Here is a 15,307-nt window from a genome sequence, read left to right on the forward strand (position 1 = left end):
AAAGGCAGGTCACAACGCTCCTTTCCGTGGTTTCTAGAAACCACAGCTATATAAAATGATGAAGATATATATTGTGCTTAAAATCACTGGAATTAACACCTCCAAAATACAGATTTGAGTCCCCAGTCCATCAATGACTATCTGTGTGAACTTGAGCAAGCCACTCCACTTCTATGAGCCTAAATGTATGATGAGAATTGTGAAGGGGAGGGAACGGGCCTGGGTCCTGGGGGAGGAGGCTGGAGTTCCGTTGCCTTGGTTACTGCCCTGCTGTGTAACCCCCGCCTGAGTTGCTGAGCTCAGCCGGGGCCCTTATGGGGTGGGGTGGGGGGGGGGGTGGACACACAACCCCCTCTACACACTGCAAGTCTTCCTGTGACCAGAGGGTGGAGCTGAGGGCTGAGATCGGTTCCCAGGGAAACGGACGCTGGGGCCCTGGGATTGGAGAAGAATGGAAAAGCTCCTAGGTGGAATTTCAGACCAAGGATGAACTGTGGGAGCCTGCCGTGAGCCACTGAACTGTGCTCACACAAAGGGTGCCTGCGGATGAACACACACAGACACACGAGTCCATGTGCGCTCCCCCAGCAATTCTGTCCCGTTGGCCCAGTGGCTCCATCTGGAGGGAGCGTCTAGCACACATGGTGGAGGCAGGACCCAGAACATGGAAAGAGGGGGGGATCCTTATTGTCACAACATCACTGGCATATCTTTTCCTGCATGACTGACTTGGACACTGGCATTACATTTCCTAAACAGCTTTACTGAGGAATAAGTTACTTACCACAAACCACACCCACGCAATGGGACCAATGCAGTGACTTTCAGCAAATTTACACAGTTGTGCAACCATCGCCACAACCCAGCTGTGGGACATTGCCAGCACCCCCGAAAGAGTCCCCTGTACCCCTTAGCGGTCAACTCCCCTTAGTACCTCCAGGCCCAAGTATCCTCTAATCTAATTTCTGGGTCGGTTGATCTGCCCTTTCTGGGTATGTCATGTAAGTTGACTCCTGCAGTAAGTGGCCTTTTGCATCTGGGTTCTTTCGCTTAGCATAGTGCTTTGGAGGCTCACCCATGTTGTAGCAGCAACCGGAAGTTTGCCCCTTTCTATCCATCGGTGCGATTCTACTGTATGGGCATGGCACATTTTGTTCCCATGCACAAGTTGACAGACCTTGAGAGGGTTTCCACCTTGGGGAGATTACAGTCAATGCTGCTGTGAACATCTAAGGACACATATTTGCATGCACGTGGGTTTCCTTTTTAATTTCTCCATGATGTATTTTCTTTTTTCTTTTTTCCTCTTTAGGGTCACACCTACAGCATATGGACGTTCCCAGGCCAGGAGTCGAACTGGAGTTGCAGCTGCCGGCCTACACCACAGCCAAAGCAACGTATGATCTGAGTCACGTTTGCAACCTATACCACGGCTCACAGCAATGCCGGACCTTTAACCCGCTGAGCGGGGCCAGGGATTGAACCCTCGTCCTCATGGATACTAGTCGGGTTCCTTGCCACTGAGCCACAATGGGAATTCCTAACTTCTTGATGATTTCATTTCTGGTTTTGCATGATCCTCCAGCTGGAACCTTCCGTCAAAGCTGGATAGAAGTGGCTGGAGCAGACAGCCTTGCCTCGTCCTAGATCTCAAGGGGAAAGCATTCATTCTCACGGTGCTAAATATGAAGCGACAGAGCCGATGTTTCTTGAGGATGTCCCACGTCAGAATGAGGAAGCTCCCTTCTATTCCAAGTTGCCTGACTGTCGTCACCATGAATGGGTTTTGAATTGTGTCAAATGCTTTTGCTTTGTCTATGGAGATGATGACAGGTGGTTTTTGTCCTTTACCATGTTAATATGCTGTTTACCTTAACTGAGGTTGACTGTTATTCCAACATTGCAATCCTGGATAAACCTCGATTAGTTATGTTTCACAGCCCTTTGCAAATGTTGCTGGATTTGCTATTTTCTTTTTCTTTCCTTCCTTCCTTCCTTCCTTCCTTCCTTCCTTCCTTCCTTCCTTCCTTCCTTCTTTCTTCCTTTCTTTCTTTCTCTTTCTTTTTTTTCTGTGTAGGGCTGCACCTGGGACATATGGAAGTTCCCAAGCTAGGGGTCAAATCGGAGCTACCGCTGCCGGCCTATGCCACAGCTCACAGCCACGCCAGATCTGAGCCAAGTCTGGGACCTACACCACAGCTCACGGCAATGCTGGATCCTTTAACCCACTGAGCGAGGCCAGGGATCGAACCCGCATCATGGATGCTAGTCGGGTTTGTAACCCACTGAACTACAATGGGAACTCCCTGATTTGCTGATATTTGGTTGATGATCCGTGTATTGCTATTACTGATAGATAGCAGTCTAAAGGTTGCTTGTGGTGTTGGTGGCAGGGTAAAACTGTCCCCATAGGATGAGTTCGGCAGGAAATAGTCCCTTGTCCTTTATATTCAGGATGAGTCTGTGACACATGGGCATTGTTTCTTCCATAAACATTTGATAGACTTCAGCAATGAAGTAAGCGGACCCAGGACTTCCCTTTGTCGGAAGGTTTTCCACTTAATGATTTAATACCTTTACTTGCTATAGGTACATTCAGATTTGCTATTTGGCCATCACACCCTAAGCCGACTCCCCGTCACTATTTTCTGGCCTCTGGGTGCCCGTGGCTCAGATTGCGGCCCAGAATCCACGACATAGGTGGGTGTTAGCTCTCTGTCTGATTAAAGACTCGGCTCCTGATGGCGGTGACTGGCTCTGCAACTCCTGCTCACCAGCCAGCCAGCCTGGCACGGAGTGGGCATGGAAGGGACACAGTGAAAACCTTCATGATTGGCTAAACGACTGACTGTGGTTGGCAGGACTGATCTGGGTTGGCTGCTGGAGCGAACCCATCACATCACCACCCTGGTGAACTTGTGCCGGGTGGGGATGGTCACCCCTGCCCCAGTGCACTGTGGGCAGGGTCCTGTGATGTGTCTTACCCGGATGGGGTGCCGCCAGCTGGGTAGGTACACTGCAGTCACCGGCTCCTCCCACTTCACTCCAGCCTTAAGGGCGGGTATGCTTGCTCGGTGATGGTCAAGAGTGTGGGCTGTGACAGAAACAAACTCACACCTGCATGGCCTATTAATGGATGACAACAGAGCCAAGAACATACAACAGGGAAACGGCAATCTCTTCAACACATGGTGCTGGGAAAACTGGACCACTTCCTTACACAATATGCAAAAGTCAACCAAAAATGGATTAAAGACTAATGTAGGACTTGAAATGAAAAAAACCCCTAGGGGAACTCAGAGCCCTTATGTTCTTTGACGTAGGTCTCTGCGATATATTTTTGGGATGGGTCTCCTCAGGCAAGGGCAACAGAAGCAGATAAGCAAATGGGACCACGTGAAACTAAAATGCTTTTACCCAGCCAGGGAAACCATCAACAGAACAGAAAGGCATCCTGCTGAAAGGGAGGAGATATTTGCAAAGGATATATCTAGAAAGAGACAGATATTCAAAATTTATAAAGACTCATAGAACTCTATATAAAAAGAAAAAAAAAATACAAAAAGGGGAGTTCCCGTCGTAGCTCAGCGGTTACCGAATCTGACTAGGAACCACGAGGTTGCGGGTTCAATCCCCGGCCTTGCTCAGTGGGTTCAGGACCCGGCGTTGCCATGAGCTGTGCTGTAGGTGGCAGACGAGGCTCGGATCCCACGTTGCTGTGGCTGTGGCGTAGGCCGGCGGCCACAGCTCCGATTCGACCCCTAGCCTGGGAACCTCCATATGTTGTGGGAGTGGCCCTAGCAAAGGCCGAAACAAAACAAAACAAAAAACAGACCAAAAATGGGCCCAAACCCTGATAGACATTTTTCCAAAGAAGATCTACTGATGGCCAACAGGCCCATTAAAAGATGCACAACACCACTAATCATCAGGGAAAAGAAAAGTCAAGACCACAACGAGATATTTCCTCCTGCCTATTAACTGGCTATTATTGAAGCAGACAACGAAGGGGAAATCTTGGCGAGGATGAGGAAAAAAGGGAGCCGTCATGCACTGTTGGTGGGAATATAAATTGGTGTAGACACTGTAGAGAATAGTATGGGGTTTCCTCGACAGAGAAAAACTAGAACTACCATATGATCCAGCAGTTCTGCTTCTTGGTGTTTATCTAAAGAAAACAAAACAAAACAACAACAACAAATAAGAAATCAGAAAAGATATATGTACTCCTCTGTTCACTGCAGCATTATTCACAAGAGCCAAGATATAGCAGCAACCTAAGTGCCTACTGATGGATGAATGGACAAAAAAGTGTTGTGCGTTCGTGCGTGTGTGTACATATACATGATGGAATGTTCCTCAGCCGTAAAAAAAGAATGACATCATGCCATTCGCAGCAACACGGAAGGACCTAGAGGGCATTATGCTAAGGGAAATAAGTCAGACAGGGAGGAAAGCCATATAGCACATGATTACACTTCCATATGGAACCTCAAAAATAAATCAAGCGAACACAGAGAACAAAGCGGAAACAGAGTCAGAGGTACTTCCATATCTAACTAACCGGTGGCTGCCAGAGGGGAAGGGGGTTAAGAGATACAGACTTCCAGTCATAAACTACATAAATCAGGGGAACGGAACATACAATGCGGGAGAGAGAGTCCACAATATTGTGATAAGTCTGCATGGTGACAGATGGTGGCCATACTCATCGTGGTCCTCATTTCATAATGTATAAACACACTGTGCACCTTTCTGTGCACCTAAAAGGAATATAGTACCCCATGTCAACTTTAACTTCAAAAGTCAAGTGTGTGGGCTCTGAGTCCTGGATGCATACGTCTGGGTGTCCCTCCTCCTCTGATGGCCTGTGTGACTCAGAGCGGGTCCCCCAACCTCTCCGTATTCCACTTTCTCGCCTTGGCAATGAGCACGGAAACCTTGCAAAACGAGGGGTCTGTGAGAGGGGATTAGATCAGGGGATAGAGAGACACATGGAGAATACTGCCTGATACCTGGTAAAGGGTCAATAAACGTGGAATGCCACGTTACCCTTGCTAAACACACCCCAAATGACTGTCTGAATTTAGACCTTTGACCTTCAGGAGGAAAAGCCCTTCCTTCGACCCTCCGGCTGGGAGACAAGCCTGGCAGGGTCAGGTGAGCTGCCGCGCTCCCTGATGCGACCACAAGTTCGGAATCCAATAAACGTACCTGTTCTCGAGCCAGGTCTGTCCGCAGAAGACGCGTGGGTTTCCTGGGGACACCTAACAGCACAGGCTGACAGAGAGCAGAATTTCTTCCGTTCAGAAGGATCCCACGGGCGCTTGCTGGGTGCACATCACTGGACGTTGTGTGTGGGGAGAAAGTGGATTCAGCAGTCACGCCTCCTGCGAGGAAAAGGCACAAGTCCTAACCCCCAAGACCACTCCTGAACAACTCAATGAGGCCGAATGTGGATCCCATGCAGCAGCCGTGAAAGTGCGATTCACACGCACCGACCCTGAGGACTGTCCCCTGGCCCCCTACGCCAGGGCCACCAGCGCCAGCTGCAGGACCAGCTGCTGTAGACAGCAGACCCTGCTTACAACTCTCCCTGGGCCGGAGGGCCCCTTTCCTTCCTGTCCACCTGGGCCATGTGAAGGCCGGTCTGGCCGCAGAGCCACCAAGAGTGACCAGACGGTGTGCTCTTGTGCCCTCCACCCTGCACTGTTGCAAACCTACGCAGTTGAGAGCGCCTCTTTACAAACTTGGATCTGCTGCTCTGGGATTGAAGGGTAGTAACCTCAGACTTCACCTAGCACAGAACAAGATGAACAAACTTGGATTCTGATGTTAGTTTCCTTTAGTGTGTGTATTCATTTGCTATCAACAACGACAGAAGCGGTCAGAAGGTCCTTCAAGGGAGAAGAGTCATTGCTATGGAGCAGGAAGACCTTCACGTCCGGTGAGCTCCTCAGGGTTGCAAGAACTGACACTGAGAATTCCGTGAAATGGTGAACCACCCCACCCCTCCCCCAGTTCTGGCTCCACACCCCTCACCACGGCTTGACTGGCCTCATACCATCAAAGCTGGAGCTCAGCCTAGCACACGAGCCTTCCGCCTTCCGGCAGCCCCAGCGCTGCTTCTTGGAGGCAGCCAATAAAATGGCACAGAAGCACATGGACATCAGCAAAGCATGCATAGTACAGGGACACTGGGTACCCCACTGACAACGAAGTAGGGCGGGAGACAGGGTGTGACAGTAATAACACGCATCACGGAAGCTCTGATCTAGGAGCGAAGGTCCACTAGGAATCCATCTCCTTTGCCATAGGATGCCCCAGAATGATCCAGAAATTCCAGGCAGGAAAGATGAGGACCTTCCTGGGATCAGATCAAGTCTCATGCTGATAGGGTTTCCAATGCTCACTCTGCGCTTGAACCTCCTCTGGCTACTGCTCGCTGTTTGGTCCCCAAAGGAAGGCCCGCTCAGGATGTGGCAACACACCAGCACCCCTGTCTGAATCTGTTCAGGTCTATGTCAGGTGGGGATGAGAGTCTCACTTTTCGCCTAACCACCGTGCTGGGAGCCTCCGAAACACTCTTCCGCTTTCCTGTCGCATCTCTAGTTGGAGGTTCTCCCTCTCTCCTGCTGGTGAAGCACCCCGTCTGGCAGAAGGCTGGGCGGTTTGGTACCCAGGCTGAGGGTCAAGGCACTGAGGAACCTGAACTAGGGTCTCCCAGGAGGAAGGATGCCTGGCCCCGTTCCTCTACGCAGGCCTCCCAGAAACACTGGGCCTATGGCTCGGAAAGGGAAGCAGCCCCAACTCACCCGTGGACACAACTGGCACAGACAGAACGGAAGCACAAGACAGAAGCTCTCGTCGGTTGTTGGTCCCCAGGTGGGAGACCCGCAATGGAAGTGCCAGCTGCCTGCTGAGAGCTCCTCCAGGCGAGGGGGAGAAGCTGGAGGACTGGGCCAGAGAAACAGAGAGCCTCTAGGGCTGGACAGAGATGTCTAGTGGGACGTTGAAGTTCATTGCTGGAGCTCATGCAGGGTAAGGCCCGACCTGCAGCCCGCCCCGTGGCAGCATCCGCAGTTGTAATGACGGGGAACGAACGTGCCAGCACATTTCCATGAAGCTTATGACATATTCACAAGTAACACCCTTTCGGGTGGCCTCCTCATCAAGAAGGATTAACCCCTCTTCAGGTGACAGCGGGCCGAGTAAAGTTCTCAAGACCATACGACAGCAAGTGGCAGAACGGGGCTGAAAGGAAGGTTGCCTAGAATCAGAGCTAGTGTCCTTTAGCAAGATGCCATACTGCTCCGCCAAAAAAAGGAAAAAGGGAAGGGTAAGGAAAACAGAAATCCAGACTCAGTGGAACAGGAAGTCTGCTTTGGGCTGTGAGCCAAGAGACAACAGGCCTAATGGGAAAGGTAATTCACAGTCACCCACATGAAGTGGGTGGCAGGGCGGGCTCAGGCACGGTGCACGTGTACACAGACAGCAGTGGGAGTGCAAAGGAGGGCTCGGGGGCGGGGGGGAAGAAGGAGCAGGAGAATCACAGAGGCGAGAGGAAGATGGGGACAGCAGTCTCCTTCCATGAGTGACAGCGCCCACGTGGACCTGCCCAAAGACACTGATTGGCACTGTCCATCCGGCTGAGGGCAGCCTGAGTGATGGCCACTCCTCTGACCCAGGAAACAAAGGAGCCGGGCTGTCCGGGCTGTTTTCATTCAACAAGTAGTCACCCAGGGTGCTTCTGTTCATCAGTGCCCTCTGCAAACTGCCCAATGCAGCTGCGAGTTTGGGCAGACCTCCACCCTGAGAGGGAAAAGATTATCCAAGATACGGAATAAAGGGAAGAAAAGTAGGGAAGAGACGGACCACTGGAAACTCGGGACAGGGTGGCCGCAGCAGACGAGATGCCCCTCACCCACTCAAAGGAACTGCAAGTTGAGCAGAGGCTGTTCACTGCTCACTCACTGGCAAAATGTGCTCAGGAGAGACACGGCTGGTGTAATAGTTATGAACGAGGAAGGGCAATGTGGGTGTTGCACCGGCACCATGGGGTTCTGCACGGGGTGGGGATACAAGAAACCACACCTCCCGGAACAAGAGAAAACGAACCTGAGAGATGTGCTCTAGACACTCTTTCCGATGTGTTGTTTCCAACAAAGGGCCTGACCCTAGCACAGCAGCTACACCGCTCTCTGTGTGCACCCCGTGTTACTCGTGCCATCATCACTCACAGGACGACAGAGGTCAACGTGTTAGAGCATCTGTGGGGCACCAGGCTCCGGGATCCGTGCTTTGGCAGACTTTGTGCGCACAGGCTCGTTTCATGCAGGAAGATGGGCCTGGAGGAGCTCACAGTCTGGTGGGCAGGGAGCTGAACTGAAGACAACAGGGAAGCCGGCGTGATGAGAGCCCGGGCTGGTGGGAGACGGCGGGCCCTGGGACACAGCCCAGAACCCTGGAAGCCAGGTGGTCAGGCAAGCTCCGCCTGGAGGGCGGGGGTGCAATCATACATAATATTAGTGTCCCTATCTTCAGATGAGGTAACTGAGGATCAGAGAGGGTAAGCCTACTCCCACTCAAGGTCACAACCACTGGGGAGTGGTCGCGACCAATGTTCACCCAGGTCTGTTAAAATACAAAGGTCCCAGCACTGTTCACCACACCGATCTCTCCCTCTTAAAGGACTCACCTGTTTTCATTCGCATTCACCACCTTATACGTCCTTTGGCTCTACCTACTACCTAGATGCATACATAATCTTCTAACAAAGCACAGATTTCCTCTTGGCACCTCGACCCCCCACTTCATAAACATTACAGTTTCTCAGGCTGCACGTCGGCCCCGCCTAAACCGAACGTTCGCATTTTGAGCCTGCATCGCACCCACATGCCGGATAAAGAAAAGGGATCCCTAGGATCTGCCGTTTTACTTACCCATTTCATGCAATGACAAGTACAATGTGCAATGTCGCCAATATTCAACTAAAAACAGTAAAACCACTGTTTCCCTGACACGACCACTCACAAAACAGTTAATCGAATGCCAACAAGTTCTAGGCAGGAGACTCCCTTCCCAGAGGGAGCTGGTGTAATACTACTTCTTAAAATATGGAAATCCTTTCTTCTGGTGCGGCTTCTCTGTTGCTGGCACTCCAAGAGACCAGGCACAGGCCATTTCACTTTTCTCTTTTTGAACACCGAGCAAGCAAAATAACCCCAACGCATAGACAACGTATGCAACACGCCCAGTAGGGATACGTCTATGTAGGAAAATGGTGTTGGAAATACAAACGGAAACCCCTAATTAATCTTACATCCACATTTCTGGAGGAGCTGCCTGGTGGCTCAGCAGGTTAAGGAGCCGGTGCTGTCCCTGCTGTCGCTCTGGCCGCTGTGTGGCACAGGTCCCACCTCGGCCCAAGAACGTCTGCATGACACAGGCATGGCAATAATACAAAACAAAACAAAACAACAAACAAAACCCCAAACCAACCCTCTCGAAACAAATTCTGGTACAGTGCAGGTCCACTGCCCAAGATCCCTGCTTTCCAAACAAGACAAGAAAAGATGCTCTCCTCCTTTTACTGCTTCCACACTGCTGCAAGTTGAGTCAGGTGATAAAAGTTGTCGGAATAACTGCACACCAATGCAGGAATCTAAGAGCCTATCAAAAGTATGTCTATTCCTATGTCACATCATGACCTCTTTAACACAGCCTCGAGAAAGAATTTCTCTGACGGTCCCATAGGGAGTTTCAACTACCTCGCTCTCGGGTTACCAATGGCAACCCCCAGCTAGAAAAGAACATTAGCCATACCCAGACTGTCCGACAGCAATTCTGATCCCGAAGAGATGAGGCGTCGGACAGAAACAACTCTTCTCTCAGAGAGCACCTATCCTACTTGGCTAAAGAGAATTCTGGTCCTGAGACACGAAGGCGTACCGGTCTGGTCCTAGGGAGAACTCTCCCTCCGTCTGCTGTCGGTTCCTCTGTCAGTCGCCTGCGCTCGCTCTCACGCACGTTCCTTCTCCGGATCAGGTTCCCGCCAACCCGGTGCCAGCGGACCGCCTCCCATCCTTAGCCCAGGCTCGGAATCTTGGCCCCTGGGAATAGAAGGGTTAAGACCACAGAGGTGGGGGGTTGGTCCTCCGGAGTCCTAGAGAGGTTACGCGTCCCAAAGGGGAGGTGGAGTCTGAGGGCCTGCGTCTGACGTCACAGGGATGGGACCCTCCCCTCGGCCACACCCCCTTAGGGAGGCGGGGTCCTCTTGGGCACCCGGTCTGTTGCGGCTGTCCCGGGGGGGGGCAGCCGGGAGCGACCGGAAGGAGAGTAGGTTCCGACCCGGGACAGCGGCACTAGCGCCTGGGGATTCGGAGCACAGAAGACAGAAGCCGACCGTCTCGGCCGCGTACCGGAGCCCCCGTCCCAGCAGCTTGGCGATTGGAAGCCGTAATAGCTTCCAGAGTCGCGGGAAGTGTTTCCGGGTAGCGCAGGTGACCTCACAGACGGTGCGTCTGGGTGGTAGCCTATTGGTGCTGGAAGGTGGGGCTTTTGTGGCCTGCCGGGTAATTTGTGTTGTGTGTCCTTGCGAGAAACGGCTCCGGTTACTAGAGTTTTCCTTACCATTCTTGCAACTCACAGTCAGTGTGACACCTCACACGTGGAAAGACACAGAAACTGACCTAGAGACTGACTTTATTCTACGGATTGCAATGGAAGACCACCCCAGGTCTGAAGAGCAGACTGTGTCAGCAGGTGGCTTTGCATTGGACTTGAGAGAGATTAATAGACAGTGCTACTGGGGAAACATTCGGGGAGGGGGGAGTCTAATCAACTGAACAGGAAATGTTTGTTTTGTGACTAGCTGGTTTCAGGAGGCTGACTTTGAATCTCAGTACGATTCATGAGACAGAAAACACGGAGCTGAGGGTCTGTGTCTGACCTTTAAGGACTCGGAGGAAGGTCTGTGTTTGGCGCTGCTAGCAGGGTACACCCATGGGACACCTGAGAGGCCTTATGGCAAAATAGGACACCAAGAGTGGACCCGCAAGCGCTTACCTAAGTCCTAAAGGGAAGGCCGGTCCTTTGCTGGTAAGCCACTTCGGGAACACAGAAGTCTTGCAGAGATGTCCTTTTTCTGTGTCTCTTTCGTGGCTCAGGTGAAGTTCAGCCTTGTTGCAATGGTAAACAGATGAGCCAGGCATCTTCGTGGCCTGTCCAAGCAGATATGTGGATAAGAGAGAGGGTCCCGCTCTTCCCTGGAAGTCATCGACAGCTTGAACACCACTTTAATAGGTATCAAAAGGTTTTTATTTTCGTGGTCCTTGTTTCAAATCTGGATTGTCAGTGGCTTCCTCATCTCCCCTGCTATGCCGCCACACACTGATGGTTTCCCAGATTCCACTTTAATCCCTTTCAAATCCCCGCTCCTGCAGATTACAGACCTCCCTGGTCATCTGACAGGAGTGAGGGGCTACAGGGGAAGACTGGAGGGTCTGAGGGAGCTCTTTCTTCGGGAGACAGGCTGATGGATTGGCACACTACATGCATGTGGCAAAAACACTTGTTATTTTAAATTTATTTATTTATTTGTTTTACAGTTGGCCAATACATGATGCACAGTGGCCACACGGAGAGGAGACACAAAGCAGATATGTAAAGCCCAGCAACATGCGTACAGTAGAGACGTTGCCATTGTACCTTAGGGGGTAACTGACAGTCAAACGGTACTTTGTGGTTAAAAGAAAATTCCCCTAGACTAAATTAAATGACACAGAAAGCAGTTTCTTCATCATCAGACTCATCTCCTCTCACTGATTGAGGTTCTTGGGCACAGAGAGGTTAGGTCAGCTCCCCACGCTCATTCAGGTCAAACTTGTTGAATCCCAAAGCAAGGAACATTCAGCCGTCCAAACTAAGCATCCACCCCGAGTCCCTACCACACATCTGCACCTCTCTAGTGTTGCCTACTCAGTGCAAGGGCAGCCTTCTCCCCGGCTGCTTGGCCAGAGATCTTACAGTCATCTGTGCCTGCGCTCTGTCTCACCACCCTCGGCACCAAGCCCCCGCTTTCTGCTCCTAAGTCTAGCAAGATCTTGCCACTTCTCCATCACCACAGTGAATCCCTAGTCCAGTCACCCTCAGCTCTACCCTGCACGACCACCACCAATCCTGATCCTTTGCCACCCTTTTCCATTCCACTGCCCGAGGAACCTTCTGAAGTCCTAATCTAGAACGCCACACCGTTCAAACCTCTGTGGGGCTGTCCGCTGCTCTAGGGATAGTGTCCGGCCTCCTGGACTAGGCACATCAGGAGTCGCGTGCCCTGATGCCTGATCCTCACCGACCCCTCCTCTCCATCCCCCCACTACATTCCAACCACCCAAACCCCTTTCTGTACCTCACATGGCCAGTGTGCTCACAATCGTTCCTGCTGACACTCCAGACTGCACATCTCACAGGTCTGTTCCCGCATCCTCATCTGCTGGTTTCCTTCTTCGGTTCGGTGTCACGTTGGGTGGTGCAATTTCCATTTTACCTGGGCCGCACCTGGATGAGAAGTCAGTTAACTCCTACTTTTATAGAATGGGATGTGGTGGGGATTTCTTGTTGAATTCCCCAAATCAAAACAAGGTTTACTGTGGTTCACAGTGAGCTGAGCTGAAATGCAATCTGATGCCTGCCTTTTTGGGAAAAGCTTCCTTGCTAATAAGCACAGGGGACAGATGGCAAAGGTCTCTCTGCTTATTGTATTTGGGCCCACTTTTGCCTTTGAACATGGACTTTGAATCAGATCACAATTTGGAACTATCAATGGATCCAGGGTGATCACCTGCCTGACAGTGAGGAGGGATACCCAGAACATGGGAGATACCTGTCACTTTATGGTGTCTGTGACCCAGTAAATGGAACAGGCCCGATCTGCTCTGCCCATGGACTTTGTTTTGATGACACGTTCACTATTTCCCACTCGATTTTATAGTCGGAGTTCTCTGTTAGGACAACAGAAAGTACAGTAACTTTCCTCTCTTTGCAGTGGAGCTGATTTTCTAGTTCTTGGGGCCCTGAGGGTGGCAGGGATCAGCTGCCTGCTCAGGATGGGGGGACCCTCCAAGGTCATGTGCCAGTGCCTTCCTGCAGCTCCTCAGGTGTCTGCACAGGGTGCTGTCAACCCCTGGAGGCACCCAGACGATCCAGTTCCTAGAAGGTCCGGGAGAGAGAGTGTGTAGGTTCTACCAGCTACACACTCAGCTGTGAGGATCCCCTTCATTCACTACAACTCCTCTAAGCAGAAACACACCTAAGTATGAAATGAAGCGTGTGTCTCTGATACGTAAGGTCAAAGAAAAAGATGGAAATGGCACCACCCCCCCTACCCCACAGCCACCCCAGTCAGAGGGTGGAGTAGACTCCTGGGGCCTGGCCTGGATCCCTCCACACTGATGTGTCCCTAACAGGGGTGCAGTGTAAACGGCTCTTCCTCAAGCCTGGCTCTTGAGCTCATGTGAGCAGGGCAGACACGGTTTTATTTCCCCAAGGGCCAGAGAGGTAAGTATCAACCCACCGCCTTCCACAGACAAGGAAATAAGCTCAAAGAGGTTAAGTCGCTGATGCAGTGGAGGGTGGATCTGGGAGTCACGCCCCGGGTCTGTCAGACTCCTGAGCCAGTCTTCTTTGCCGTCACTTCACAACAAACTTGGTTTGGGTTTTTGTTGCTGAGATGCAGATACTGTTCCATGATGGGACAGTCACTGTTGTCCCAGTACCGTGTCCACCGGTGACGTCCAGGCACCCAGCAGGGCAAAGGCACCGTGAACGGCTCTCAGACCCTCTCTGTGTCGCCTTCAGGGGAGCTGCTCTGAAGCCCAGAGACCCGGAGTCCACTGGTGGGAAGGGCCTGCCTCAGAGCCAACAGGCAGGCAGGACGTTGACTTTCCCTGCAGGGAGGCACTGCACCATGCCAGAGAGGCTTTGCCATCACCCCCCAGGCCCGGTTACGGCCCAGTTAGGACTCGACCCGTCTCCCTCTGTTTAGCAGATACTAGGAATTGAGAGGCGAGCAGAGGCAGAGGAGGTGCTTTCAGTGGCTGATGGCCTCTCGGGAGGTGACCCGCCGCCATGGTGGTCTGGAGCCCAAGACTGAGAATGGAAAATGGCTGCACTGGTTTTGCTGTCGGTGCCTCAGCCTGTGTGTCTGTAAACTGGAAGATCACGGTGCCTCCCTCAGGAACCTCCCCACCTTGAGAAGTGTGTCTTGACCAAACACCCACAACCCCTCCCCCTGATACTTTGGCAGGGGTCAGTGCCTCCTCTTGTTCCTAGGTTTCTAGGACTTAAATCCCGCCATACTCACACAACAGGTGGCTGTCATCTGCTTGCAGGTTCCAGCCCACATCATCCCTACATCCCCAAACTAGGCCCAGGAGGCTGAGATGTAGTGTCTGGCGGTGCTGAGACTGTTTCCTCAATGAACAAAGGACCCTGACTCCAGGTCTATGTATAAAAGGCGGCTCTTCTTGACCAGTTATTCTGCGTAAAAATGACCCAGGAGAATGGGTAACGAGACATCTGTGAGTCAGTCTTTCCCTGTGAGGGAGGAGGACTGCATCTGTCATACCCGCCTCTTTCCGGAAACTCCTAATACACGCGGCCACAATGCCTACTACACACGTGTGTGTCACTCTGTACCTCCACTGCCCGCAGTTCTGCCCTCACAGTTGACCTGGTCACGATGCTTGAGCAACTGTACTGAATGTTCCTAAGCATCAAGCGGCCAGTGCTCAGCGTGGTGTTGCAGCATGTAGCCAGTGGATGGGCTGTTGATGAACCTGCCAAGGAATCGGATCTGGTGGAATGCTGGGAGAAGCTGCCCACAGAAGCAGCCACGTTTGAAAAAAGGCTGGAGAGCTTTTTTCCCTTCTTGCCTGCTCGGTTTACTGAACTTTCTCCGTCCCAGAAACAGATTGTGTTCCTCCCAGTTGTAGGAGAGAGCAAGTCAAACTTTTAACATTTTTGGCTGACACGAAGGTCACCTTTCCAAGGCCTGGACACACACCCCCCCCCCCCCCCGCCTGGGCCTAGAGAATAACAAACACCAAAGTCCGGTGCTCATGACAGGTACCCCTCACATCAGGCAGCTCAGCAAAGCAGCCAGGATGCAGTGAGCTAACCCTCTGATGCGGATTTCTTGGTCTCTTTTTGGCCACACGCATGCACATGGAATCTCCAGGCAGGATAAACCCTTGCCGCAGCTGTATCCAGAGGCACAGCAGTGACACACCAGAGCCTAACCCGCTGA

General features: G+C 51.8%; 2 protein-coding genes across 7 annotated transcripts in view; both read right to left on the bottom strand.

Moving 5' to 3' along the window:
• Nucleotides 1-15,307, bottom strand: part of ITIH6 (inter-alpha-trypsin inhibitor heavy chain family member 6) — a 46,511-nt gene that overhangs the window by 12,663 nt on the left and 18,541 nt on the right.
• LOC106506966 lies at nucleotides 2,195-10,545 on the bottom strand. Of its 6 annotated transcripts, none has more exons than XM_021080074.1 (3): nucleotides 8,119-9,395; nucleotides 5,215-5,390; nucleotides 2,195-3,094 (listed from the first exon to the last, which is right to left on the bottom strand). In XM_021080074.1, the coding sequence occupies exons 1-3, from the start codon at nucleotides 8,231-8,233 to the stop codon at nucleotides 3,041-3,043; spliced, it is 345 nt and encodes a 114-aa protein (XP_020935733.1). In that variant the 5' UTR covers nucleotides 8,234-9,395; the 3' UTR covers nucleotides 2,195-3,040. The 6 variants fall into 6 exon arrangements, 3 of the variants coding, with proteins under 3 accessions (XP_020935733.1, XP_020935734.1, XP_020935732.1); XR_002340638.1 differs by lacking the exons at nucleotides 2,195-3,094; nucleotides 8,119-9,395 and adding exons at nucleotides 9,952-10,112; nucleotides 10,422-10,545 and having other exon boundaries at nucleotides 3,826-5,344; XR_002340637.1 differs by lacking the exons at nucleotides 2,195-3,094; nucleotides 8,119-9,395 and adding exons at nucleotides 9,952-10,112; nucleotides 10,422-10,539 and having other exon boundaries at nucleotides 3,826-5,390.

Source organism: Sus scrofa, chromosome X, assembly GCF_000003025.6.
Source record: "Sus scrofa isolate TJ Tabasco breed Duroc chromosome X, Sscrofa11.1, whole genome shotgun sequence".
Classification (NCBI taxonomy): Eukaryota; Metazoa; Chordata; class Mammalia; order Artiodactyla; family Suidae; genus Sus; species Sus scrofa.

Excerpts from the sequence above, each read along its gene's own strand:
- LOC106506966 (XM_021080073.1), bottom strand. The coding sequence starts at position 8,233 with ATGATGGCACGAGTAACACGGGGTGCACACAGAGAGCGGTGTAGCTGC. Across the intron at positions 5,391-8,118 it reads GTCTAGAGCACATCTCTCAG|GAGGCGTGACTGCTGAATCC; the intron begins GTTCGTTTTCTC and ends TTTTCCTCGCAG.